General features: G+C 42.2%; 1 protein-coding gene across 4 annotated transcripts in view; it reads right to left on the bottom strand.

The window, feature by feature from the left end:
• The window catches only part of slc44a2 (solute carrier family 44 member 2 (CTL2 blood group)), a 101,770-nt gene that overhangs the window by 31,646 nt on the left and 43,961 nt on the right, over positions 1-26,163 (bottom strand). For all 4 annotated transcript variants that reach the window (XM_069927515.1, XM_069927516.1, XM_069927517.1 and 1 more), the window contains exons 3-10: positions 22,539-22,612; positions 17,087-17,171; positions 15,595-15,679; positions 13,073-13,201; positions 4,480-4,540; positions 4,159-4,282; positions 1,499-1,582; positions 1,218-1,330 (exon numbers count right to left, since the gene is read on the bottom strand). In XM_069927515.1, the coding sequence (XP_069783616.1) occupies positions 1,218-1,330; positions 1,499-1,582; positions 4,159-4,282; positions 4,480-4,540; positions 13,073-13,201; positions 15,595-15,679; positions 17,087-17,171; positions 22,539-22,612 (755 nt within the window). The remainder of the gene's footprint in view (positions 1-1,217; positions 1,331-1,498; positions 1,583-4,158; positions 4,283-4,479; positions 4,541-13,072; positions 13,202-15,594; positions 15,680-17,086; positions 17,172-22,538; positions 22,613-26,163) is intronic.

The following is a 26,163-nucleotide window of genomic DNA, read 5'->3' as shown; positions in this document are numbered from 1 at the left end:
TCCCCTCTCTCTACCTCCTCATCCCCTCTCTCTACCTCCTCATCCCCTCTCTCTACCTCCTCATCCCCTCTCTCTACCTCCTCATCCCCTCTCTCTACCTCCTCATCCCCTCTCTCTACCTCCTCATCCCCTCTCTCTACCTCCTCATCCCCTCTCTCTACCTCCTCATCCCCTCTCTCTACCTCCTCATCCCCTCTCTCTACCTCCTCATCCCCTCTCTCTACCTCCTCATCCCCTCTCTCTACCTCCTCATCCCCTCTCTCTACCTCCTCATCCCCTCTCTCTACCTCCTCATCCCCTCTCTCTACCTCCTCATCCCCTCTCTCTACCTCCTCATCCCCTCTCTCTACCTCCTCATCCCCTCTCTCTACCTCCTCATCCCCTCTCTCTACCTCCTCATCCCCTCTCTCTACCTCCTCATCCCCTCTCTCTACCTCCTCATCCCCTCTCTCTACCTCCTCATCCCCTCTCTCTACCTCCTCATCCCCTCTCTCTACCTCCTCATCCCCTCTCTCTACCTCCTCATCCCCTCTCTCTACCTCCTCATCCCCTCTCTCTACCTCCTCATCCCCTCTCTCTACCTCCTCATCCCCTCTCTCTACCTCCTCATCCCCTCTCTCTACCTCCTCATCCCCTCTCTCTACCTCCTCATCCCCTCTCTCTACCTCATCCCCTCTCTCTACCTCATCCCTCTCTCTACCTCCTCATACCCTCTCTCTACCTCCTCATACCCTCTCTCTACCTCCTCATACCCTCTCTCTACCTCCTCATCCCCTAATCTATTCCCACTAATCCAATTTGCACTGGGTGCATTGACCTCATCAGGCTCACTCCTCAAGCCCACATGGGCTCTACTTCCTCAATCTAAGCCTGCTAAATCTCTCAGACTAGAGCAGCCATCGAAACATTTGTTCCCTGGTGATATTTTAAATTTAAAATGTTTATATTTAGACTGACAGCAAGGTAACAGGCCATTTTGGCCCATGGGTCTGTGCTGCACAATTTATACCCAATTAACCTACAATCCCTGGTACGTCTTGAATGATGGGAGGAAACCAGAGACCCCGGGGAAAACCCACGCAGACACAGGGAGAACAAATAAACTCCTTACAGACAGTGCAGGATTCAAACCCTGGTCCTGATCGTTGGCGCTGTAAAGGCGTCCACTAACCAAAGAATAGTGGCAACTTTGCCCCAAGTCTGAATTCTTGACGTACCATAGCCAAGAGCAGCAATGACCAACAGAATGGATAGCCACACCATCACTGTGGCAATATAGCGCAGCAACACCACGAAGATTAGGCTAATTACCAGTGCAATGACCATACCGCTGTGAAAGAAAATAACATCACTTCAGTCAACTTGTACAACAGATCACACCAGACACAAAGCAGGAAATACAATTGGAACCACTATGAAACAAAGCCACATATTAGGACGAGTGACCAAAAGCTTAGTCAAAGGAGGCGGAAAAGGCTGGGGCTATTTAATTACTTACATCAAAATCCAGTACCAAGACTTGGTGTAATCTTCAAATACTTTCATTGCTACCTCTCTGGCTTCAAGAACGAGATTTGCTCCCCTTTTAAACAAAAAAAGGTTGCTCATACCAACACTAACAATACAAGCATTGCGTCATGGGAAAATGGTAAAGGAGGGAATCTGGAGTTATGGTTCTGGGCGGGGGGGGGGGGGGGGGGGAAAGGAAAAAAGTGACGAGGAGGGGTTTGCCCAGCTCAGGAACATCCTCGGTTATAAGTCAATTTGTTGGGCTCTCTGAGATATGCACAAATGAAACAAGGAACTCAAAGACCATTGGATCAGCTGATGAACATGTGAACTGATAGGAAATTGGTTGGCATATTAACAATAACCAATGCCGGCTAATCACTCCCTCCCCTCTGCCAAGCGTCACAACTAATTTGGCACTGGCTCTCATGTGTGGGAGGATGGCCTAACCCATCCTCACCTCTAGTAACAAACATGCGGTTCCTCTCTTCACCAAGTTTGGGACTGTTTTAAACCAGTTATTTTGGGAACTGACACCCAATACAGGTTGCACCTCTTTAATCTGGCAACGTTTGGACCTGGCCTTTGCCGGACCATAGAAAATGCTGGAAAACAGAAATTGACCCCTAAGGGAACCCCCTATGTAAACATACCAAAAGATAGAACAAAGCTTAAAGCAGGAAATAATACTGTGGGGTGGCACGATTAGTGCAACACCAATACAGTGCCAGCAATTGGGACTGGAGTTCAAGCCCTGCACTGTCTGTAAGCAGTTTGTACTAATGGTGGCAGAATAAAACGTGCCGGACTGTGGGAGTTGCTGGACCAAAGAGCGCCATAAAATAGAGGTACAACCTATACCAAATAAATTGACTCTGTCAATAAATTGGGCCACAGTGGGGTTTAGCATGTTCTGGCATCAGAAGTAGCCTTTTGGGAAGTGCGACAGGGCAATAAAGAGGTGGGGGGGGCGAAGAGAAGAGATGGATCAAAACAACTGGACAGAGATGGGGGTTACGTAAAATAAAAAAAATTGATGCTCATGTCACTGGGTTTACGGTTATCCAGGAAGAATATAACGCATTGTTCCTCATGTTTACGTTTGGCATCAGCCTGAATGGATGACTCAGAGGACAGACATGTCTGTGTGGGAACATGTGGAAGGGAATTGCGTGCAGTTCTGGACTCCTTACTGAGGAAGGATGTACTGGCTTTGGAGGCAGTGGAGAGGAGGTCCACCAGGTTGATTCCAGGGATGAGGGGGTTGGCCTATGAGGAGAGATTGAGTAGTTTGGGACTGCATTCGTTGAAATTTAGGAGAATGAGAAAGGATTTTATAGAAACATAAAAATATGATAGTCATAGATAGGATTGAGGTAGGCAAGTTATTTCCATTGGTGGGGAGACCAAAACTAGGGGACATAGCCTCAAGATTCAGGGTAGTAAATTCAGGTCAGAGATGAGGAGGAACTGCTTTTCCCAGAGGATGGTGAATTTGTGGAATTCGCTGCCCATGGAAGCAGTGGAAGCAACCTCAGTAAATATATTTATGACAAGGTTGGATAGATTTCTACATAACAGGGAATTAAGGGATAGGGGGAAAAGTCAGGTAGGTGGAGTTGAGCCTATCATCAGATCTGCCACAATCACATTGAACGGCGGAGCAGGCTGGACTCCTGCTCCTATTTCTTATGTTCTTAATTGAAGTGGGTGGCTACTGGAGTGCAGGTGTTCAGTGAAATGGTCACCCAATCTTTGCTTGGTCTCAATTATTCAGAGGTGGCCACACAAAGTATACTGAATGCAGGGGATTTGGTTAGATGGGGTGTTCATAAAACTCTGCCTCTCCTGGAAGGTGTGTTTGCAGCTTTAGATGGGGGCAAGGGGGGAGATGTAGGGACAAGTTCTGCACCATTAGTATCAGACCAGCTTACTTGAATCTAACAATAGGGTTAAACTTCAATCTTATAACTCAGAGGGAAGGGCACCATGGTTGAGTTAAAACAATACATGCCTGACCTGAAAATACAAAATAAATGCGTGGTTTCATCTGTCCATCTGACCTGGAAGACCTCGATACTAGTACGTACTGACACATTTCCCACTGTGTAAAAAGTGTCCCTCCTCAATCATGAGAGAGTTAGATAGGAGCAGAAATAGGCCATTCAGCCCATCTTCTGCTCCACCCTTTAATTATGAGCTGATCTAGCCCCACTGCCTGGCCTTCTCCCCTTAACCTTAGGTTCCTGATTAGCCAGGACATCAATCGATCTCTGCCTTAAATACATGAAGTAGGAAGCCATAGAACAAACTAAGAGGCCAGTTATTCAAAACTGAGGTCTGTCAGAATTTCTTCTCCTTGAAAAGGTAGTGAATCGTTGGATTCTCTTTTCCCTTGGTGGGGGAGGGGGGGGGTGATGATAGAGAGATCCGTACATGTATTTAAAATGGAGATAGATATATACTCAAAAGATCGAGGAATTAAGGGGAACTGGCACAAAAGAGAAGTTGACGCCAGCAAAGGTCAAGCAGAATCGTACTGAATGGGTGGGCAGGATTGAGGGCCTTCCACTTTCTTGTGTTCTCTCATCTCTGGTAATAACATTAACCAGACCCATAAAAATCACACCAGAATGTAATTTTACGAACTTAGCTCCTTCCATCAGCTGTGTGGCATTCACAATTCCTCCATCATCAAGATTAAAATTAGTCCGATTGTTGACCATAATCACACCCTTACTGGTTTCTAGGTTAGGGAAGCATCTTCGGGTAACTGAACAGAAGAAGAGGTTAAAATTAGCCTTGAAAGATTAGAAATTCCGCTCATCAAAGATCCAGCAGCAGCACCAGGAATCCATTCAATATACGTGCTTTCAATTTAGACTCTTTTGATCAAGTTAAAAGGAATTCAAAGAAAGATGATCGGGGCAGACTCTTGGAGCTGAAAGAATCAAACCTCAAAATACTCACAAGGCTTGCTGGGAGTTAGGAAGGTGGGACAATCCTGATCCCGCAATATTTCTGCAGGTGACTGTAAAGCAAAGAGTGAGCATGGATTAATGCAGATGGTTTCCACGGACATTGTACTTTTTTCCTGTGAGGCACATTGCATTTTTAAAAAACCCATTTCTGACTCGAAAATACACTCAAATCTGGGTTACGAATGTCTGACTTATGGACAGCTCATACTTATGAACAAAATGTCCCCCCAATTCACGCGCACACGTTACCTCACGGATGCCCCTTCTGCTATGCAAGACATTGATGAAACGAGAGTAGGTGTTAACTTTTAATCATGATCGTTTTTCTTTTTTTCTGTTTTAAGAACTGTTTAATTTTTTTTAAACAAGTGCAAAGACAAACATTTGACTAACACTAAATAAGAACCACATGTACCTGTTCTGACTTATCAACAAATTGGATTTAAAGACAGATGTAGGAAAGGAACTCCTTCGTAATCTGGGGACTCCCTGTATAAATATTTAACATGGCACAATGGAGAAAATCATAAGTGCATCTACAGAGCTCAAATTGCTGTCTGCCAAGGGGCTATCCTACAGCTTTCTGACTACCTGAATTTTTTTAAAATCCAGAATGGCAATGATCCATATGAACATAACATAACAATTACAGTACGGAAACAGGCCATTAGGCCCTTCTAGTCCGCACCGAACCAAACACTCCTCTCTAGTCCCACCTACCTGCACAATGACCATAACCCTCCACCTTCTTCTCATCCATATACCTGTCCAGCTTTTTCTTAAATAATAAAATTGACTCTGCTGCCACTATTTCTCCCGGAAGCTCATTCCACACAGCTACCACTCTCTGAGTAAAGAAATTCCCCCTCATGTTACCTCTAAACCTCTGCCCCTTAACTCTTAACTCATGTCCTCTTGTTTCAATCTCTCCTACTCTTAATGGAAATAGTCTATCCACATCCACTCTGTCTATCCCTTTCATAATCTTAAATACCTCTATCAAATCTCCTCTCAACCTTCTATGCTCCATAAAGACCTAATCTGCCCAATCTCTCCCTGTACTCTAGATGCTTAAACCCAGGTAACATTCTGGTAAATCTTCTCTGCACTCTCTCCACTCTGTTTATATCCTTCCTATAATTAGGCGACCAGAACTGCACACAGAACTCTAAATTAGGCCGCACCAATGCCTTATACAATCTCAACATCACTTCCCAACTCCTATATTCCATGCAATGATTGATAAAGGCCAGCATACTAAAAGCCTTCTTCACCACCCTATTCACATGAGTTTCTACCTTCAGGGAATGATGTACCGTTACTCCTAAATCCTTCTGCTCTTCTGTATTCATCAATACTCTCCCATTTACTACGTATGTCCTGTTCTGATTCTTCTTAACAAAATGAAGCACCTCACACCTATCAGCATTAAATTCCATCTGCCATTTTCCATCAGCCGAAATCCCTCTGCAATCCTTGAAAACCTTCTTCATTATCCACTATTCCACCTATCTTAGTATCGCCTGCATATTTACTAATCCAATTCACCACCCCATCATCTAGATCATTAATGTAAATAACAAACAACAATGGGCCCAATACAGATCCCTGAGGCACACCACTGGTCACCGGCCTCCAACCTGACAGACAATTTTCCACTACCACTCTCTGGCCTCTCCCTTTCAGCCAATGTTCAATCCATTTGACTATCTCAAAATTTATACCTAAAGACTGCACCTTCCTAACTAACCTTCCATGTGGTACCTTATCGAAGGCCTTACTGAAGTCCATATAGACAACATCCACCGCGCTACCCTCATCCACATTCCTAGTCACCTCTTCAAAAAATTCAATCAGATTGGTCAAACGGGACCTTCCGCCCACAAATCCGTGTTGAGTGCTCCTGATCAGACCCTGTCTATCCAGATATTTATAAGTACTATCTCTAAGAACTTTCTCCATTAATTTACCTACCACAGACGTCAAACTTACAGGCCGATAATTGCCAGGCTTCCTCCTTGAACCCTTTTTAAATAATGGAACCACATGCGCAATACGCCAATCCTCCGGCACTATCCCCATCTCTAATGACATTTGGAAAATTACCGTCAGAGCCTCTGCTATTTCCTCCTTTACTTCTCTCAATGTCCTGGGGAAGATCCCGTCTGGTCCCGGAGACTTATCCACCTTTATATTCCTCAAAAGCCCTAACACTACATCTTTCGTAATCACTATATTCTCCATATTTACCCAATTTGCTTTTTTTTAATCTCACATATCCCAATATCCTTCTCCTTGGTGAATACCGAAGAAAAGAAACTGTTCAATATCTCCCCCATTTCTCTAGGCTCCACACACAGTTTTCCGCTCTGATTCTCTAAGGGACCAATTTTGTCTCTCGCTTTCCTTTTACCATTAACATATTTGTAGAACCCTTTTGGATTAATTTTCACCCTGCTTGCTATAGTCTCCTCATACCTTCTTTTAGCTTTCCTTCTCTGGTCGGCACCTCTACATATTGTTGTAAAAAACTATCTTGCACACATTTCACAAACTCTAACCCATCCAGTCCTTTCACAGAATGTGTTTCCCAATCTATATGTGGAAAATTAAAATCTCCCATAATTACAACCCTGTGCTTATCACAAATATCCACTATCTCCCTACAGATTTGCTCCTCTAGGTCTCGGTCCCCTCCGGGTGGTCTATAATACACCCCTACAAGTGTAACCTCTCCTTTCCCACTCCTCAGTTCCACCAAATAGCCTCCGTGGATGAGCCCTCTAATCTATCCTGCCTAAGCACCGCTGTAATATTCTCCCTGACAAGCAATGCAACACCACCTCCTCTTGCCCCTCCGACTCTATCACACCTAAAGCAACGAAACCCAGGGATAGTCAGCTGCCAATCACATCCCTCCTGCAACCATGTCTCACTAATCGCTACCACATCATACTTCCAAGTATCAATCCACACCTTCAGCTCATCCACCTTTTTTTACAATACTCCTGGCATTAAAAGATATGAATTTCAGAGATTTCCCAATTCTTCATCCCAGACACACAACTAGTTGCAGGCAAAGGAAATCAGCAAGAATTCTGACCCAAGCATTATCTAATGTATGTAAATAGAGACAATCATCATAAATCTGGATCAGCTGTCACTCACAGAGAAACAAAGGTTCCTTCAAGAAGCTATCTGACAGACAGTACAATGCAACTCTGCCTCAAAGTCCAGCACTCCCTATTCACTATACACCTACCACTGCGGGGCTCGCTATGATAACACCATCGACAAATTTGCTGATGATACCATGGTAGTGGGTTGTACAAAATGGGGAGATGAGTCAGCATTTGGGGGGGGGTGGGGGGAGATGGAAAACTGGCTGAATGATGCACCAACAACAACCTCACACTCAATGTCACCACAACCAAGGAGCTAATTGTTGATCAAGAAAGGAAAGCCAAATTTAAGATGTGGGAATGGTTGAAATATTTTATGTTTTAGAAGTGTTGTCATACAGTGCGTTCAAAAAAAAAGAAAACTGAGAAATGGAAAAGGGGAATGAGATGTAAACAAAGTATGAGATGGCCATGTTGAACTATATGACTATAAATATTAATGGAATACATAACCAAATCAAAAGGAAGAGGCTATTAAATTTACTGAAAAAAGTAAAAATAGATACAGCATTCGTGCAGAAAACGCTTCTAACTGAAGTGGAGCACAAGAAATTAAGGAGAGACTGGTGGGGCACGTAATGGCAGCATCATATAACTCAAAAGCCAGAGGTGTAGCTATATTAATTAATAAAAATGTACCAATCAAAATAGAGGAGGAAATAATAGATCCAGCAGGGAGATACGTAATGTTAAAATGTCAGATATATTCAGAACTATGGAATTTGGTCAATATATATCCACCTAATGAAGAGGATCAAAAGTTTATGCAAGATATTTTTTTGAAAATTGTAGATATGCAGGGGAATATATTGATAGAAGGAGACTTTAACCTTAATTTGGATTCAAAGATGGATAAAACTGGACAAAAGACTAGCAGAAAGAACAAAGTAGCCAAATTTATGGTTAAATTAATGCAGGAAATGCAACTTTTGGATATATGGAGGAGACAACACCCAAAGGAGAAGGAATACTCATATTATTCGAGTAGACATAAAACATACTCAAGGATTGACCTGTTCCTGTTGTCAGCCCATATCCAAGGGAGAGTTAGGAAAACGGAATATTAAGCTCGATTGTTATCTGATCACTCACCCCTGTTATTAGCAATAGAACTGGAGGACATCCCACCAAGAACATAAAGATGGAGATTAAACTCCATGCTACTTAAAAGACAGGATTTTAGAGAATTTATTGAGCATCAAATCAAAATGTACTTTGAAATAAATATGGAATCAGTGAAAGACAAATTTATATTATGGGATGCAATGAAACCCTTCATCAGAGGGCAGATAATAAGTTATGTAACTAAGATGAAAAACGACTACAATCGGAAATAGAACAGCTGGAAAGGGAAATAGTAAGTACGGAAAAAGAACTAGCAACAAGGGAAGATACAATAAAAAGAGAACTGGCAGACAAAAAAAAAATATGAAACACTACAAACATACAAGGCGGAGAAAAACAATGAAAATAAAGCAGAAGTATTACGAGCTAGGAGAAAAAACACACAAAATACTGGCTTGGCAGCTTAAAACAGAACAAGCTAAAAGAACTGTATTGGTATCAAGGAAAAAGGACAAACAAATTACATATAACCCAACAGAGATCAATGAAAACTTTAAGGAATTCTATGAGTAATTATACCGAACTGAGAACAAAGGGAAAGACGACAAAATAGATGAGTTTCTAGCTAAAATTGAACTACTGAAACTGCAAGAAGAAGAGCAAAACAAATTGACAAAACCATTTGAAATAGAGGAAATACAGGATATATTAAAAAAGCTACCGAACAATAAAATGCCTGGGGAGGATGGACTCCCAATAGAATTCTATAAAACATTTAAAGAGTTACTAATTCCTCCTCTCCTGGAAGTAATGAACCAGATAGAAGAAACACAAAACATGCCAAATTCATGTAAAAAAGCAATAATTACAGTAATACCAAAGACGAGGAAAGATCCACTGACACCAGCATCGTATAGACCAATATCTCTACTTAACTCAGATTATAAGAAAATAGCAAAACTATTAGCAAATAGATTGGCCGACTGTGTACCAAAAATAATAAAACTAGATCAAACTGGATTTATTAAGAAAATATGAACAACAGACAATGTCTGTAAGTTCATTAACTTAATCCATGCAGTACAAGGAAATGTACTGAAGGAAAGAAAGAGGCAGCGTCAGATGCCTGTATCCAAAAAAATGAGAGACTGTGAAAGATTGAAAGTTTCAAATCTGCTGACAACATTAGGGATGAGTTTAAATACTTTGTGACAGAGTGGCTGTTGCTTTAGATGCAGAGAAAGCCTTTGACAGGGTAGAATGGAATAATTTTATTCAAAGTATTACAGAGGTTCAATCTACCAGAGAAATATATTAATTGCATTAAAGCATTACATAAGGGTCATTACATAATCGAACCAATTTAAATTAAGCAGGTCAACTAGGCAGGGATGTCCACTATCTCCCTCACTGTTCGCTTTAGCAATAGAAACATTGGCAGAACTGATAAGAAGAGAAAATAAAATAAAAAGGATAAAAATAAAAGAGAAGGAATATAAAATCAGTTTATTTGCAGATGACATCATAGTATACTTAACAGAACCAGAATTATCAATAAAAGAATTACATAAGAAATTGAAGGAATATGGAGAAATATCTGGTACAAGATAAATGCAAATAAAAGTGAAGCGATGTCAATGAATAATGTGGATTTCACAAAGTTTAAAAAAGAACCACCATTTTAATGGCAAACACAAACAATCCGATACCTAGGTATTAGACAAGATAATAATCTAGGCCACCTATACAAATTAAATTATCAGCCATTAATGAAGAAATTACAAGATGACAGAACATCGGAAAGATTTACCACTAACACTGATAGGAAGGGTAAATTGCATTAAAATGAATATCTTCCCAAGGATACAATACTTATTTCAATTGTTACCAATTCCCTTAACAGAGAAATTCTTCAATGAGCTAAAGAAAATAATAAGGAAATTCTTATGGAAAGGGGGGGAAACCAAGGATAGTGCTAGATAAATGATCAGAATGGTACAAACAATGTGGTTTGCAGCTACCAAACTTTAAGCATTATTAATTATAGAGCAGCACAATTAAGATATTGATCAGATTTTTATCAAACAATGGAAAACCAAGATTGGACCAGGATAGAGCTAGATAAAATAGGGGAGAAGGTACCAGAACATGTACTTTATGAGTGGGATCAAAAACTGGTGCAATATAGAAGTTCACCAGCATTGCATCATCTGCTCAACATTTGGAAGAAGATTCACGTAGAAAGGAAAAAAAAACAAATTACCAACTACCAAAATTATTATTGACACAAAATCAACAAATCCCTTTCACAATAGATAACCTTTCCTTTAAAGAATGGGAGAGAAATGGGATTAAAAGAATAGAAAATTGCTTTTTGGGGAATAATTTATTATTATTTGAACAAATGAAGTACAAATATGGAATAACTCATGGTACAATATTTGCATACCACCAACTGGAAACCTACTTAAAGGACAAACTGGGAAGCAAGCTGAGATTACCAGAAGGAAGAAGCTTTAAATATGTGATTACATATTAAAAGATTTATAACAAATATGAACAGCAAGCTGCAGGAGAAAGAAAATGATGAAATAAGCTATAAATCCAAACAAAAGTGGGAACAAGATCTAAACTTAAAGATAAAAAATGAAATATGGTAGAAGCCATGCTCTGGAACTATGAGAAATATAAACACGAGGTTACGCATGATACAATAAAATTGATTACACAGGCTATATATCACGCCCCAAAAGTTAAATAAATGGGACTCAACAGTATCAGATAGATGTTTTCGCTATAAGAAGGAAACGAGAACAACAGTACATGCAATTTGGGCATGTGAGAAAGTGGAAAAGTTTTGGGAAGATCTAAATCAGGTATTAAATAAAATCACAAAAAGCAACATACCAAAAAATCCAGAGATCTTTCTTCTAAGTAATATAAGAAGTAAAGAATTAGGCCTCAAACTCGATGAAGCACTAAAAAGATTTATTATGATAGCCTTAGCTGTAGCAAAAAAATGTATAATGTCAACCTGGAAATCAGAAGAGAGCCTGAGAGTACAGCAATGGTACATAGAAATGAATTAATGTATATTCCATTGGAAAAATAACATATAATAAAAAAATAAAGTCACATTATTTGAACAAATTTGGGAACTGTACATGGAACACAACAGAGAGGGCCTACCGCGGACCTCCACCCCCTAAAATGATAGAATGAGAAGAGACGAAATGAACTGACCCAGTGTGTAAAAGTAGATGACACAATTTTCTTGTTTATTTTCATTGTGTGATGACATTGTTTAATGGGTTTAATGTATCGTATATGTTGAACGTTTAATGGGTTTGGAGGGGGGTGGGAAGGAGGGAGGGAAGGGAGGGGGTAAAAAGGGGAGAAAATGACACTGTGTATATTTAAGAGGGAAATGTTTGTGTATATTTTGGTTAATATGGTTCATAGTGTGAAAAATTAAAAAAAAAGGAAAGCCAGAGGTGTACGATCCAGTGATCATTGGGGATCAGAGGTGGAGAAGGAGAGAAAATTTAACTTCTTGGGAGTCACTATCTCAGAGGATCTTTCCTGGACCCAACACACTTCGTGAAGAAAGTACGTCAGTGCCTCTACTTCCTCAGGAGTTTACGAAGGTTTGGTATGACATCAGAAACCCTGGCAAATTTCTACAGATGTGTGGTGGAAAGTGTGCAGAGCAGCTGTATCATGTATAGGGACACCAATACCCCTGAGCGTAAAGCCATGCAAAAGATAGCTGACACAGCCCAGGACATCACAGGTAAAACTCTCCCCACCATTGAGAATGTCTACAGGAAACGCTGCAATCATTACAGATCCACACCACCCAGCACACATTCTGTTCTCACTGTTACCATCAGGAAAGAGTTATAGGTGCCACAAGACTCACGCCACCAGGTTCAGGAACAGCTTCTACCCCTCCACCATCAGACTCCTCAACAGCAAACTCAATCAGGGACTCATTTAAGGACTCTTACTTTTGCACTTCATTGATTTTTTTTTCTATCTCTGTATGGCAGTTTGTTTACATTTCTTTATTGTTCGCATTTCTCCTTTGAGTCAGTTTTGTTTTGTGCACTGCCAATAAATGGCAATTCTGCCTCGCCTGCAGGAAAAAGAACCTTGGGGTGGTATGTATGTGTGTACTTGGACTATAAATCTGAATCTGAGCACTCCAGCAGGATGAAGAACAATAATCCAGGAAGAGTCAGTGGCTTCATCAGGAGTTGGGGTGATGGTTTGAATGTCTTTGGAATTTCAATAAAAACACCTAAAAATGGATCTCAGGATAATGTAACTCACTTTGCCAGAATCAGTAAAGCCTGGTCGACAAAATTTGATGTAATTCTTCCATTTGTTTGGTTTCACCCTTCGCAACTGGTATGAAGTGATGAAGCTTTCAAAACTGTCTGGGCATTTTTGAACACAAATCTGAAAAAAAAAGTCAATTAGAGTTCGGGGTAATAATCTCAATACCACAAAAATGTTTGTAATTTCAACATCGTTACATACATTTGTATTTTATAATATAGCATAAGAAACTCGTATCAAATATAGCAGATATTCAGCCTTATAGGGAGAGCAAATTTAAGTTCTTAGGAGTCACTATCTCGGAGGATCTTTACTGGACCCAACAACCAATGAGTTCGTGAAGAAACCACGTCAGTACTTCGACTTCCTCAGGAGTTTGCGGAGGTTTGATATGACATCAGAAACCCAGGCAAATTTCTACAGAGATGTGGTGGAAAGTGTGCTGACCAGCTGCATCACGGTCTGGTATGGGAACACCAATGTCTCGGAGCACGAAGCCCTCCAAAAGGTAGATGACGGTGTCCAGAACATTACAGGCAAAACCCTCCCCACATCTACACGGAACGCTGCCATCAGAGGGCAGCAGCGATCATCAGAGACTCACACCACTTAGCACATGCTCTGTTCTCGCTGCTGCCATCAAAAAAGAGGTATTGGTGCCACCAGGTTCAGGAACAGCTTCTACCCCTCCACCATCAGATACCTCAATGACAAACTCAATCACGGACTCATTTAAGGACTCTTACTTGTGCATCTTGTTGATTTTCTTTTTGTTCTCTCTGCATTGCACAGTTTATTTACATCGATTTTCTATTTACAGTTCTTTGTTTGATTACATGTTTTATGCCATGTACAGTTTATTTTTTGCACTACCAAAAAGTTGAAATTTTGCCTTGCCTGCAGGAAGAAGAATCTCAGGGTTGTATGTGGTGTCATGTATATATACACTGACAATAAATTTGAAATCGGATCTGAAATCTGAACATTTTGAGACAGAGGTATGCAAAAAATACACAATACATATCACTAATACTGAATTTCCTAATCTTTAATAACTATGCTTCTGTATATCCAAAATCATTAAAAATTATGTATGCAATACTGTGTTTTGCATTCAAATATACACTTCATATATAGCCCCTATTAACTGATTCCAAGTATTTGGATAAATACAACAGGAAGCACATAGTCCAGAAACATATGATTCATTATAGCAGGAACGATAAATTACTTTTAATTTAGACAAACAGTATGGTAACAGGCCCTTCTGGCCCACAAGATTGTGCCATCCAAAATAGCCCAATTAAGAGCATATGACAAGAAGACTATAAAATGTAGGAGCAGAAATAGCCCATTCAGCCCATCGAGTCTGCCCCACCTTTTAATCACGGTCTGATCCATTTTCCTGCTCAGCCCCACTGCCCAGCCTTCTCCTCATAACCTTTGATGCCCTGGTTAATCAAGAACCGATCAATCTCTGCCTTAAATACACCCATTTATTTGGCCTCTATAACTGCCTGTGGAAACAAATTCCACAAATTTACCACCCACTGGCTAAAGAAATTCTGCCGCATCTCTATCCTAAGTGGACACCCTCCAATTCTGAAGTTGTGCCCCCTTATCCTGGACTTTCCTATCGTGGGAAACAACTTTTCTACATCTATTCTGCCAAGGCCTTCCAACATTCAAAATGTTTCAATGAGTTCCCCCCTTCATTCTTCTAAATTTTAACAAATACAGGCCAAGAGCTGTCAAATGCTCCTTATATGATAACCCTTTCTTTTTCAGAATCATGTTTGTGAACCTCCTCTGAACCCTTTCCAACATCAACAAAATTGCTCATAATACTCCAAGTGAGGTCTCACCAGTGCTTTAAAAAGCTTCATCACATCCCTACTCTTATATTCTATTCCTCTTGAAATGAACGCCAACATTGCATTTGGCTTCTTCACTCCCGCCTCAAACTGCAAGTTTACCTTCAGGCCATCCTGCACGAGGTCTCCCAGGTCCCTTTGCATCTGGGTATTTTCCATTTTCTCCCCATTTAGAAAATAGTTTGCCCATTTATTTTCTTTTAACCAAAGTGCATGATTGTACACTTTCCAACAAATGTATTTCATTTGGCTCTTCTCTTCCTATTCTCCTAATCCAAGTCCCTCTGCAGCCTCCCCGTTTCCTCAACACTACCTGCTCCTCCACCTACCTTCGTATCATCTGCAAACCTGGCCACAAAGCCATTCATTCTATCAACCAAATCGTTAATATACAAATATGAAAAGATGTGGCCCCAACACTGACCCCTAGTGACACACGCGGTCAAGAGATAGCCAACCAAATCCTCAGCCCAGGAAATATAATTTTATTTGATCTTATTTTGTAGATTTTTTTTCGTGCATAGACTGCTTGCTGAAAATCTTAGCAGGAGGGACCTCATTCCCTTAACTGCAAGGCCGCAAGATTTTAAACAATGAAAACCTTGGCTTTTCCCACTTAGAAAGCAACAATTCTCTTACTTGTGTCGTTGGGCACTGTAATTTCAGTAGCAACAGAGGGCTGGCACACTTGAGAATGTTGAAGTAAAACAAAAATGGTTTATGTCTGAAAAAGACAGAAAAGAAAATAGAAGTGTAATTAACTGTACTTCAGTGTTAACCATCACTTGTTTGCATATTATCCATCCATTTTGAAAACTACAATAACATTCATAACCACATAACTACTCAATGTGCTTTTGCAAGTATGTATCGCCTCACATTGCTCTGCACATACAAACATTCTTATAAAGCATTCCCTCTCCTTTCTTCACCATGGTGGAGGACAAGTCACATTTCAATTGCCAACAAGACATGTGATATGCAAAGGTCTCAAGTTCTTACGAAATTAGGAAGGGTTAGAGGATCACCTTGGCATTTTTGTCTTTCACAGGCCAAAAAAGTATCGCTGTATCACAAGTTTTTCAGATTCCAGTTTAATTTGGATGAATGGTCCACCAACAAGAACCTCACACTCAATGTCACCAAAACCAAGGAGTTGATCGTTGACTTTAGGAAGAGAAACCAGAGGCATACGATCCAGGGATCATTGGGTGATCTGAGGTGGAGAGGGTGCACTAGGTTTTTGGGAGTCACCATCTTGGAGGATCTTTCATGGACCCAACACACTAATGACATCGCGAAGAAAGCACGTCAGCGTCTCCATTTCCTTAGGAGTTTGTGGAGGTTTGGTATGACATCGGAAACCCTGGCAAATTTTTACAGATGTGTGGTGGAAAGTGTGCTGACCAGCTGCATCACAGTCTGGTTTTGCGATGCCAATACCCCAAAACATAAAGCCCTGGAAAATGTAATGGACACAGCCCAGGACATCATAGGCAAAACCCTGCCTACCATCGAAAACTCCTGCAGGGAACGCTGCCTTTGGAGAGCAGCAGCAATCCACACCACCCAGCACATGCTCTGTTCTCACTGCTACCACCAGGAAAGAAGTATAGGTGCCATGAGATTTGCTCCACCAGGTTCAGGAACAGATGCTACCATCAGACTCAACAACAACAAACTCAATCAGGGACCCTTTTATCTGCTCTTACTTTTGCACGTTCTTGATTTTGCACAGTTTGTTTACATGTGTACATTGAGTAGTTTTTTTTTTGCAGTACCAATAAGTCATTATTCTGCCTCACCCGCAGGAAAAAGCTCAGGGTTGTATGTAATGTCATGTACTCTGACAATAAATCCGAAATCTAATTGAATCTGGGATTTTCTAGTTTTATGTATTACAATTATTGGGGGCACAAATGTGTGAGCCAGAAGGGTCAAATATACACTTCATATATAGCCCCTATTAACCAATTCCAAGTATTTGGATAAATACAACAGGAAGCACATAGTCCAGAAGGGTCGGTTTCTGCGGTGTATGCCTAAATAACAATTAACCACTGACCGTCAAACCAAGTAGTTAATGGAACTACTGCTTGGTTGAACGTCCAGTGTAAGGAACAAAACTCACTCATTTGTGCTTCCAATTTGACCACAGAATTCTCCACGGCTGTCAGTGGCATAGATCACTTTCCGAGGGTCTCCATTTGTCCAGGCTATATAAAAAAAAAATCCTTCATCAATCATCGGGACGGTAAAACAACTTTTATTATTTAGAGAAAGAGAAGAGCCTGCAGGGAAACACACGGCCCGGCCCCACCCATCCCAGCCCAGCCCATCCCAGCAAGCCGTATTGCCTCAGGCGCTTGTGAAAACATTAATAACACTAAACAGCCAAGGTTACAATCAAAATAATTTTGCTTTCAGTATCCAATGAACAATGCACAAACTAGCAAACCTGCGTTGACCAGTCACTAATAAGGACAGAAACAATTTTTTTTTAAAGTGCAATTTCTTTTTCCTCTAATGGACATTTACCTCCCAAAAGGAAAGTTGGCTCGCAGTTAACAAATTGCTTTAAAAAGGAGCCAAGATAAATGCACCAAAACAGAAAGGTTTTAGAGATTTTGCCAATTTGAAATTAATATTTGAAGCATAATGGCAAGTATTCAAGGGCTAATAGAATATAGAACACATCAATGCCAGCACATAAATGTAATGAAAAAGGGGTCAGAAAGGAAATTAAAGAGGCTACATTGCAAGATACAAACCATGGGAAAGGTGGTTACGCTTTGGATCTTGGGGAGTTGCTTTACGCCTCCACACTTTTCTCTTGCCATCACTCTGATACAGGTTAATCTTGGTCTCATCTGTCCACAAGACCTTTTTTTCCAGAATTCTGCAGGCTCTTTTTTGGCAAACTAATCTGGCTATCCTTTCTGTGGCTAACTAGTAGTTTGCAAGCAGTTGTACCTGCACCAATGAAGCAATTGAACATACTGAATACTCACAAACATCTGTGACCAAATGTCCCAAACATTATGGTACCCTGAAATGAGGCGACTAGGTATAAAAAGTGTAGTAATTTCTCCATGGTTGAATCAAAATGTATACAAATAAACTTGAATAAAATCTGAAATGTGTACTTTAATCACATGTGAATTGTTTGATTACAAATTTAAAACTGTGGAATAGGGGCAAATAAAAGTATCTTTGTCCCAAACATTATGGAAGGCACTGTAAGTGTAGGACATTTCCAGTAAATGAAAGGACACCAAAAGTATTATATAGAACAGGAGAACTCAGGTTTACAAGTCTATAGCCCTCCTGAAAGGAGCAACACGTAGATAGGATAATAAAGATGGATCATAACAGGTTTGTGTTAGAGTTGGGCTGTCAAGAGTTGGGCTGTCAAGAGTTGGGCTGTCAAGAGTTGGGCTGTCAAGAGTTGGGCTGTCAAGAGTTGGGCTGTCAAGAGTTGGGCTGTCAAGAGTTGGGCTGTCAAGAGTTGGGCTGTCAAGAGTTGGGCTGTCAAGAGTTGGGCTGTCAAGAGTTGGGCTGTCAAGAGTTGGGCTGTCAAGAGTTGGGCTGTCAAGAGTTGGGCTGTCAAGAGTTGGGCTGTCAAGAGTTGGGCTGTCAAGAGTTGGGCTGTCAAGAGTTGGGCTGTCAAGAGTTGGGCTGTCAAGAGTTGGGCTGTCAAGAGTTGGGCTGTCAAGAGTTGGGCTGTCAAGAGTTGGGCTGTCAAGAGTTGGGCTGTCAAGAGTTGGGCTGTCAAGAGTTGGGCTGTCAAGAGTTGGGCTGTCAAGAGTTGGGCTGTCAAGAGTTGGGCTGTCAAGAGTTGGGCTGTCAAGAGTTGGGCTGTCAAGAGTTGGGCTGTCAAGAGTTGGGCTGTCAAGAGTTGGGCTGTCAAGAGTTGGGCTGTCAAGAGTTGGGCTGTCAAGAGTTGGGCTGTCAAGAGTTGGGCTGTCAAGAGTTGGGCTGTCAAGAGTTGGGCTGTCAAGAGTTGGGCTGTCAAGAGTTGGGCTGTCAAGAGTTGGGCTGTCAAGAGTTGGGCTGTCAAGAGTTGGGCTGTCAAGAGTTGGGCTGTCAAGAGTTGGGCTGTCAAGAGTTGGGCTGTCAAGAGTTGGGCTGTCAAGAGTTGGGCTGTCAAGAGTTGGGCTGTCAAGAGTTGGGCTGTCAAGAGTTGGGCTGTCAAGAGTTGGGCTGTCAAGAGTTGGGCTGTCAAGAGTTGGGCTGTCAAGAGTTGGGCTGTCAAGAGTTGGGCTGTCAAGAGTTGGGCTGTCAAGAGTTGGGCTGTCAAGAGTTGGGCTGTCAAGAGTTGGGCTGTCAAGAGTTGGGCTGTCAAGAGTTGGGCTGTCAAGAGTTGGGCTGTCAAGAGTTGGGCTGTCAAGAGTTGGGCTGTCAAGAGTTGGGCTGTCAAGAGTTGGGCTGTCAAGAGTTGGGCTGTCAAGAGTTGGGCTGTCAAGAGTTGGGCTGTCAAGAGTTGGGCTGTCAAGAGTTGGGCTGTCAAGAGTTGGGCTGTCAAGAGTTGGGCTGTCAAGAGTTGGGCTGTCAAGAGTTGGGCTGTCAAGAGTTGGGCTGTCAAGAGTTGGGCTGTCAAGAGTTGGGCTGTCAAGAGTTGGGCTGTCAAGAGTTGGGCTGTCAAGAGTTGGGCTGTCAAGAGTTGGGCTGTCAAGAGTTGGGCTGTCAAGAGTTGGGCTGTCAAGAGTTGGGCTGTCAAGAGTTGGGCTGTCAAGAGTTGGGCTGTCAAGAGTTGGGCTGTCAAGAGTTGGGCTGTCAAGAGTTGGGCTGTCAAGAGTTGGGCTGTCAAGAGTTGGGCTGTCAAGAGTTGGGCTGTCAAGAGTTGGGCTGTCAAGAGTTGGGCTGTCAAGAGTTGGGCTGTCAAGAGTTGGGCTGTCAAGAGTTGGGCTGTCAAGAGTTGGGCTGTCAAGAGTTGGGCTGTCAAGAGTTGGGCTGTCAAGAGTTGGGCTGTCAAGAGTTGGGCTGTCAAGAGTTGGGCTGTCAAGAGTTGGGCTGTCAAGAGTTGGGCTGTCAAGAGTTGGGCTGTCAAGAGTTGGGCTGTCAAGAGTTGGGCTGTCAAGAGTTGGGCTGTCAAGAGTTGGGCTGTCAAGAGTTGGGCTGTCAAGAGTTGGGCTGTCAAGAGTTGGGCTGTCAAGAGTTGGGCTGTCAAGAGTTGGGCTGTCAAGAGTTGGGCTGTCAAGAGTTGGGCTGTCAAGAGTTGGGCTGTCAAGAGTTGGGCTGTCAAGAGTTGGGCTGTCAAGAGTTGGGCTGTCAAGAGTTGGGCTGTCAAGAGTTGGGCTGTCAAGAGTTGGGCTGTCAAGAGTTGGGCTGTCAAGAGTTGGGCTGTCAAGAGTTGGGCTGTCAAGAGTTGGGCTGTCAAGAGTTGGGCTGTCAAGAGTTGGGCTGTCAAGAGTTGGGCTGTCAAGAGTTGGGCTGTCAAGAGTTGGGCTGTCAAGAGTTGGGCTGTCAAGAGTTGGGCTGTCAAGAGTTGGGCTGTCAAGAGTTGGGCTGTCAAGAGTTGGGCTGTCAAGAGTTGGGCTGTCAAGAGTTGGGCTGTCAAGAGTTGGGCTGTCAAGAGTTGGGCTGTCAAGAGTTGGGATGTCAAGAGTTGGGATGTCAAGAGTTGGGATGTCAAGAGTTGGGATGTCAAGAGTTGGGATGTCAAGAGTTGGGATGTCAAGAGTTGGGATGTCAAGAGTTGGGATGTCAAGAGTTGGGATGTCAAGAGTTGGGATGTCAAGAGTTGGGATGTCAAGAGTTGGGATGTCAAGAGTTGGGATGTCAAGAGTTGGGATGTCAAGAGTTGGGCTGTCAAGAGTTGGGCTGTCAAGAGTTGGGCTGTCAAGAGTTGGGCTGTCAAGAGTTGGGCTGTCAAGAGTTGGGCTGTCAAGAGTTGGGATGTCAAGAGTTGGGATGTCAAGAGTTGGGCTGTCAAGAGTTGGGCTGTCAAGAGTTGGGCTGTCAAGAGTTGGGCTGTCAAGAGTTGGGATGTCAAGAGTTGGGATGTCAAGAGTTGGGATGTCAAGAGTTGGGATGTCAAGAGTTGGGATGTCAAGAGTTGGGATGTCAAGAGTTGGGATGTCAAGAGTTGGGATGTCAAGAGTTGGGATGTCAAGAGTTGGGATGTCAAGAGTTGGGATGTCAAGAGTTGGGATGTCAAGAGTTGGGATGTCAAGTTACAACTTCATAAAATATCTGCTGAAGTAGGTACTATTCTAGTTATCACATTATAGAAGGATGAGATTGGATTGGAGAGGGTACAGAGGAGATTCACCTGGATTGGAAGGATTTACCTATAAGGATGGATTGGATAGAACAAAATTGTTTGCCCTGGAGTGAAGGAGGTTGAGGGATGATCTGATCGAATTATGACTGGCACAGTTAGGGTTGATAGAAAAAAAACATTTCCCATGTTAGGGCTATCTAAAATAAGGGGGCACAGTTTTAAGGTGAGAGGGAGGAGGCTTGGAAGGGAGCAATTTTCACACAGAGAGTGGTGAATGGATATTTGGAATGCTCTGCCAAAGGAGGTGTTCAAGGACAAGGGCTCCACTTACACTCTCTACAATTTCATAATTCTTATGCATTCCCCACTCCCCCTGAAGGAAATTATGCAGAGACACATACATTTTTAAAAAGCCACTCTTTGAATCATTTTCTGTGGGAAATTACCGAATTGATTAGATTCCAATTCCTTTCTCTTCAGTTTCTTCCCCTCCCATTAACCCGATGTGACAAGATCACCCATTTTACATAGCTCTGAAATTTAAAAAAAAATTATAGATATGCTTCAATTTTTCCCAACCCCCCCCCCCCCATCTTCTGTTTCAGAGCAACTCAGGATGGGTAATAATTGCCCAGGAATGTAAAGTAACATGGAGCCCATGTTATTTTCACAGAAGCACACAGCTACATGGCCAAGCCCAAAGTTCAGGTTAATGAAGTGTAAATTTGGCGGCATGGACTCGTGGGCTGAAATGGCATGTTACTGTGCTGTATGTCTAAATTAAAAAAATCAAATACATGGGCGGCCTAAAGCTCAGGGACAACTATATAAAATTTCTCTTATGTTAACTAAGCCATTGTCTGATTGCTGCTATTACAATAAGCTGCATCAGATCCCAAACGTTTGAGCTGTTTAAGCTTTCAACTGCTCTACTATGGGATGGAGTTAATGAGACGAGTGCAGTTGCTGAGCAGAATTGGCAGGTTTTCACACCTGCTTTTGGCAGATCGCAAAGGGATCTGCTGGTTCTACTTTATCGAAGAGGGAGAGAAAATAAATCAAATTTGAAGTGATATCCATGTGTTTGTGTTATGGCAACCATACCCAGGCCATTAAAGCAGCTTTATATCTTGGGGTGCCAATGCCAAATGCCAGGAATAAGGGTGGTGGGGTTAGGGAAAGAGTGAAGTAAGAATAGGTAAGGATCCTATTCGCATATCCAGGGAGTGAGTCCTCTGAATTTTTCACCACGTTGATAAAGGTGAAAACTAATTCGATACACACTTTTGGGAGTTGGTTCAACAGCACACACTTAGGACTCATGTCTATCCGCTCAGTCACCCTACTATATACTTACCTACAATGCCCACAATAATGTACCCAATGATGGACACAATGAATATCAAGCAGCAGATAACATCAGTGCAACTCCTGTTGGCCAGAGATAAAAAAAAAGACACATGAGAAATCAAGTAGGATACATGCTCAATTCCACTGCATTGCCCCAATCATTCGCTAGTCATTGCTTGGACACTGATGATACAGCCACACCTCCCACCCCTCCCAAGTCAGTCTTCCCCTCTCTTCACTAACAGGAGAGCTACTTGCGTTTGCTGATCTTAAACTGGACTGGGAGCAGAGTTGGACTGGTTACCTGTGTTTAGTTTCTAAATTGGCAGACTCTCTAGGTAACTGCAAGAATGAAAGGAATTGGTGCACAAGTGAGCCACAGTACCCTTTGATCCTACTCCAACATTCAAGGCAACACTTCTCTTGATTCTCCAGTCGACCTAGTGATTCTACTGAATATACTTAATGACTCAGCAAACACAGGCCTCTGTAGAAAGATTCCAAAGATTCACAACTCTCCTCGACTCAAACTTGAGTAGATATCCCCAGGATCTTGACTCCCCCAATCAAAGAATCGTTCTCACAACATCCACTCTGTCTTGTCCCATCAGAATCTAATGCATTTCAATCAGGATGTCTCATTCTTCGGAGAACATAGGCTCATTCTGCCCTGTAAAGCAGCACCCTCACCCCAGGAATCAATGTTTGAACCTTCATTGCACTGCCTGCATATCAGAACAGGTCTTCCTTGAATAAAAGGATCATATCTGTGTGGTCAAAAAAAGGCTTCCTCTTGTAGTTCCACTCTGTGCTGAATGGCAACATTTTATTTTATTTTTTAATTACACTGGACAACAAAGTATTTGCTTCCTGCACATTTTTAGGTGTATTTTATGGATTTTGGGCTGCTGATCATGAAAATCACCGTAAAATTTCCTATCACGTTCCTTTTTTTTTTAGATTATATCTTATTTTTGTAATTTCCTGTCATATTTTAAGTCTACTTCAAGCATACATAGAACAATACAGCACCATTCAGGCCCTTCAGCCCTTAATGTTGTGCTGACCCATATATTCCTTTCAAAAAAGGAATACTAAACCCACCCTACCCAGTAACCCTCTATTTTTCTTTCAACCATGTGTCTGTCAATTATCTCTTAAATGCCCCTAATGTTTAAGCCTCCACCATCATCCCTGCTAAGGTATTCCAGGCACCCACAACTCTCTGTGTAAAAAAACTTTCCCCTGATGTCTTCCCTAAACTTTCCTCCCTTAACTTTGTACACATGTCCTCTGGTATTTACTGATCCTGCCCTGGGAAACAGGTTCTGGCTGTCCACCCTATCTATGCCTCTCAGAATTTTGTATACCTCTATCAAGCCTTCTACGCTCCAAAGAGAAAAGTCCCAGCTCTGCTAACCTTGCCTCATCAGACTTATTTTCCCATCCAGGCAGCATCCTGGTAAATCTCCTCTGCACCCTCTCTGGAGCTTCCACGTCCTTCCTGTGATGAGGTGACTAGAACTGAACACAATACTCTAAGTGTGGTCTTACCAGAGATTTGTAGAGTGGCAACATGACCTCTCGACTCCTAAATTCAATTCCCCTATTAAGGCATCCCATAGGACTTCTTAACTATCCTATCAACTTGTACAGCGACCTTGAGGGATGTACAGATTTGGACTCCAAGGTCCCTCTATTCATTCACACTCTTAAGTAACTGACTATTAACCCTGTACTCAGTCTTCTTGTTTGTCCTTCCAAACTACATCAAATATCTGAACTGAAATCCATCTGCCACATTTCTGCCCAACTCTGCATCCTGTCTATATCCTCTTGTAACCTTTGACAACCCTCAGCTCCATCCACAACTCCTCCAACCTTTGTGTCATCCACAAACTTATGATCCATCCTTCTGCATTTTAATCCAAGTCACATAAAAATCACAAAGAGCAGGGATCCCAGAACAGATCCCTGAGGCCCCTCCACGCGTCATTGACCTCCAGGCAGAATACTTTCCTTCCACTACTACTTTCTGCTTTCTTCCTGCAAGCCAACTTTTTATCCATTCAGATGAGGTTCTACTGATCCTGTGCCTTATGACTTTACGACTGAGTCTCTTGTGGGGAACCTTGTCAAATGCCTTGCTAAAATCCTCAATTAGACTCATGAGGCATGATCTTCCCATCACAAAGCCATGTTGACTATCCTTGAGTAGATGGTACTTCTCCAAATGCTCATAGATCCTATCCTTAAGAATCCTCTCCATTAGTTTGTACACCCCTGATGTACAATTCCCAGGATTCTCCCTATTACAGTGGAACCCCGATTTAACGCGAATTTGGACATTTTGCAATGAGTCATTGGATCATGATATATATATAAGGTATGCGTCACTTAACATCCATGTTCAATTCTTTGAGATGGGATGTTAAGTGAGCCCATTTTAAAAGATGTTGTATCAGGGATGGCCACCCTGTGGCGCAGCAGATGTTTAGAAGTGCCGTGTCTAAACGATTAAGGGAAATACAGTAATGCTCATCTTGGTGGGGAATTCAATGCATGGATGAAGAGTTGTGAGTAGTGCTGTGAAAGGCGGGGGGGGGGGGGGGGCCTGAGTGCTGCTGCGAACGGGGTGGGAGGGGGGGGGGAAGAGTAGGTTTCTGCCTCAATCGGTGTATATATCTTGAACACAGTTAAACCCCGATTTAGCACAACCCCTTTTTTTCATGATGCAATGTTTTTTTGACCCCAACTATTGTGTTACAACAGGGTTCCACTGTACCTTTTTTAAACAAGGGGACTACATTTGCCATTCTCCAATCCTCCAGCACCTGCCCTGTGGCCAAAGCTATTGCCCCCAGCTATCTCTTCCCTCACTTCCCACAGCAACCTGGGGTAGAAAACCATGAAGTGCAATGTGTAATTGAAAATTCTTTTTCTGAATTCGCACTTGGACGTCCTCCCTGCTGATCTTGGTGCAGGGTGAAAGGTGACAGGATATTGCGACCATGGAAAAGCGGTGTCAATGCCGCTAGAATCCATCAATGCTGGCCAACTACTGTTGGGCACTAACATGAGAGGCATCAGATGCTGAGTTCAAACGAAAATCAGCAGCAAAACATTTTGAGCTCAGTTGAACTAACGCAATGTGTCAGCATCATTATACGATTAAACCTGCTAAATTCAATTAAAGTTAATTTAATGTTTCTCCAACTTCCCATGTGATACAGCAAATCTGAAATTATCTTTGTGCTCAGCTGGAAGTTGTCCATCATAATCCCCAATCTTTCTACAAGAAGCAAACTTTTTGAAAAAATAATTGTTATCCAATGTTACTTGTGCAACTGCTTGCTTGATATCAAAGTTTCTTAGCATTTCAGCTGGGTTCAAAGAGAACACTTCAAATCAGAGTTTGATTCCTGATCTCAGCTAAATGTCCTGACATCAGTACACATCGCATCTTCAGAGAGGTTCTCCTTGGCTTTGATCCTCCCCAGCATCAGTGAAAACTGCCAGAAAGGCAGTGTTGATGGAGTGCAGCTGGGATGCCATGCCTCAAAATCCTGTTGCCATTCACAATCAAATCTCACACATGAGAAATAGACATTTGAGCAACTAATGGAACCACA

The sequence above is a fragment of the Narcine bancroftii genome, chromosome 3, assembly GCF_036971445.1.
Source record: "Narcine bancroftii isolate sNarBan1 chromosome 3, sNarBan1.hap1, whole genome shotgun sequence".
In the NCBI taxonomy this organism is placed as follows: Eukaryota; Metazoa; Chordata; class Chondrichthyes; order Torpediniformes; family Narcinidae; genus Narcine; species Narcine bancroftii.
This window is presented reverse-complemented; position numbering and strand designations above follow the sequence as displayed.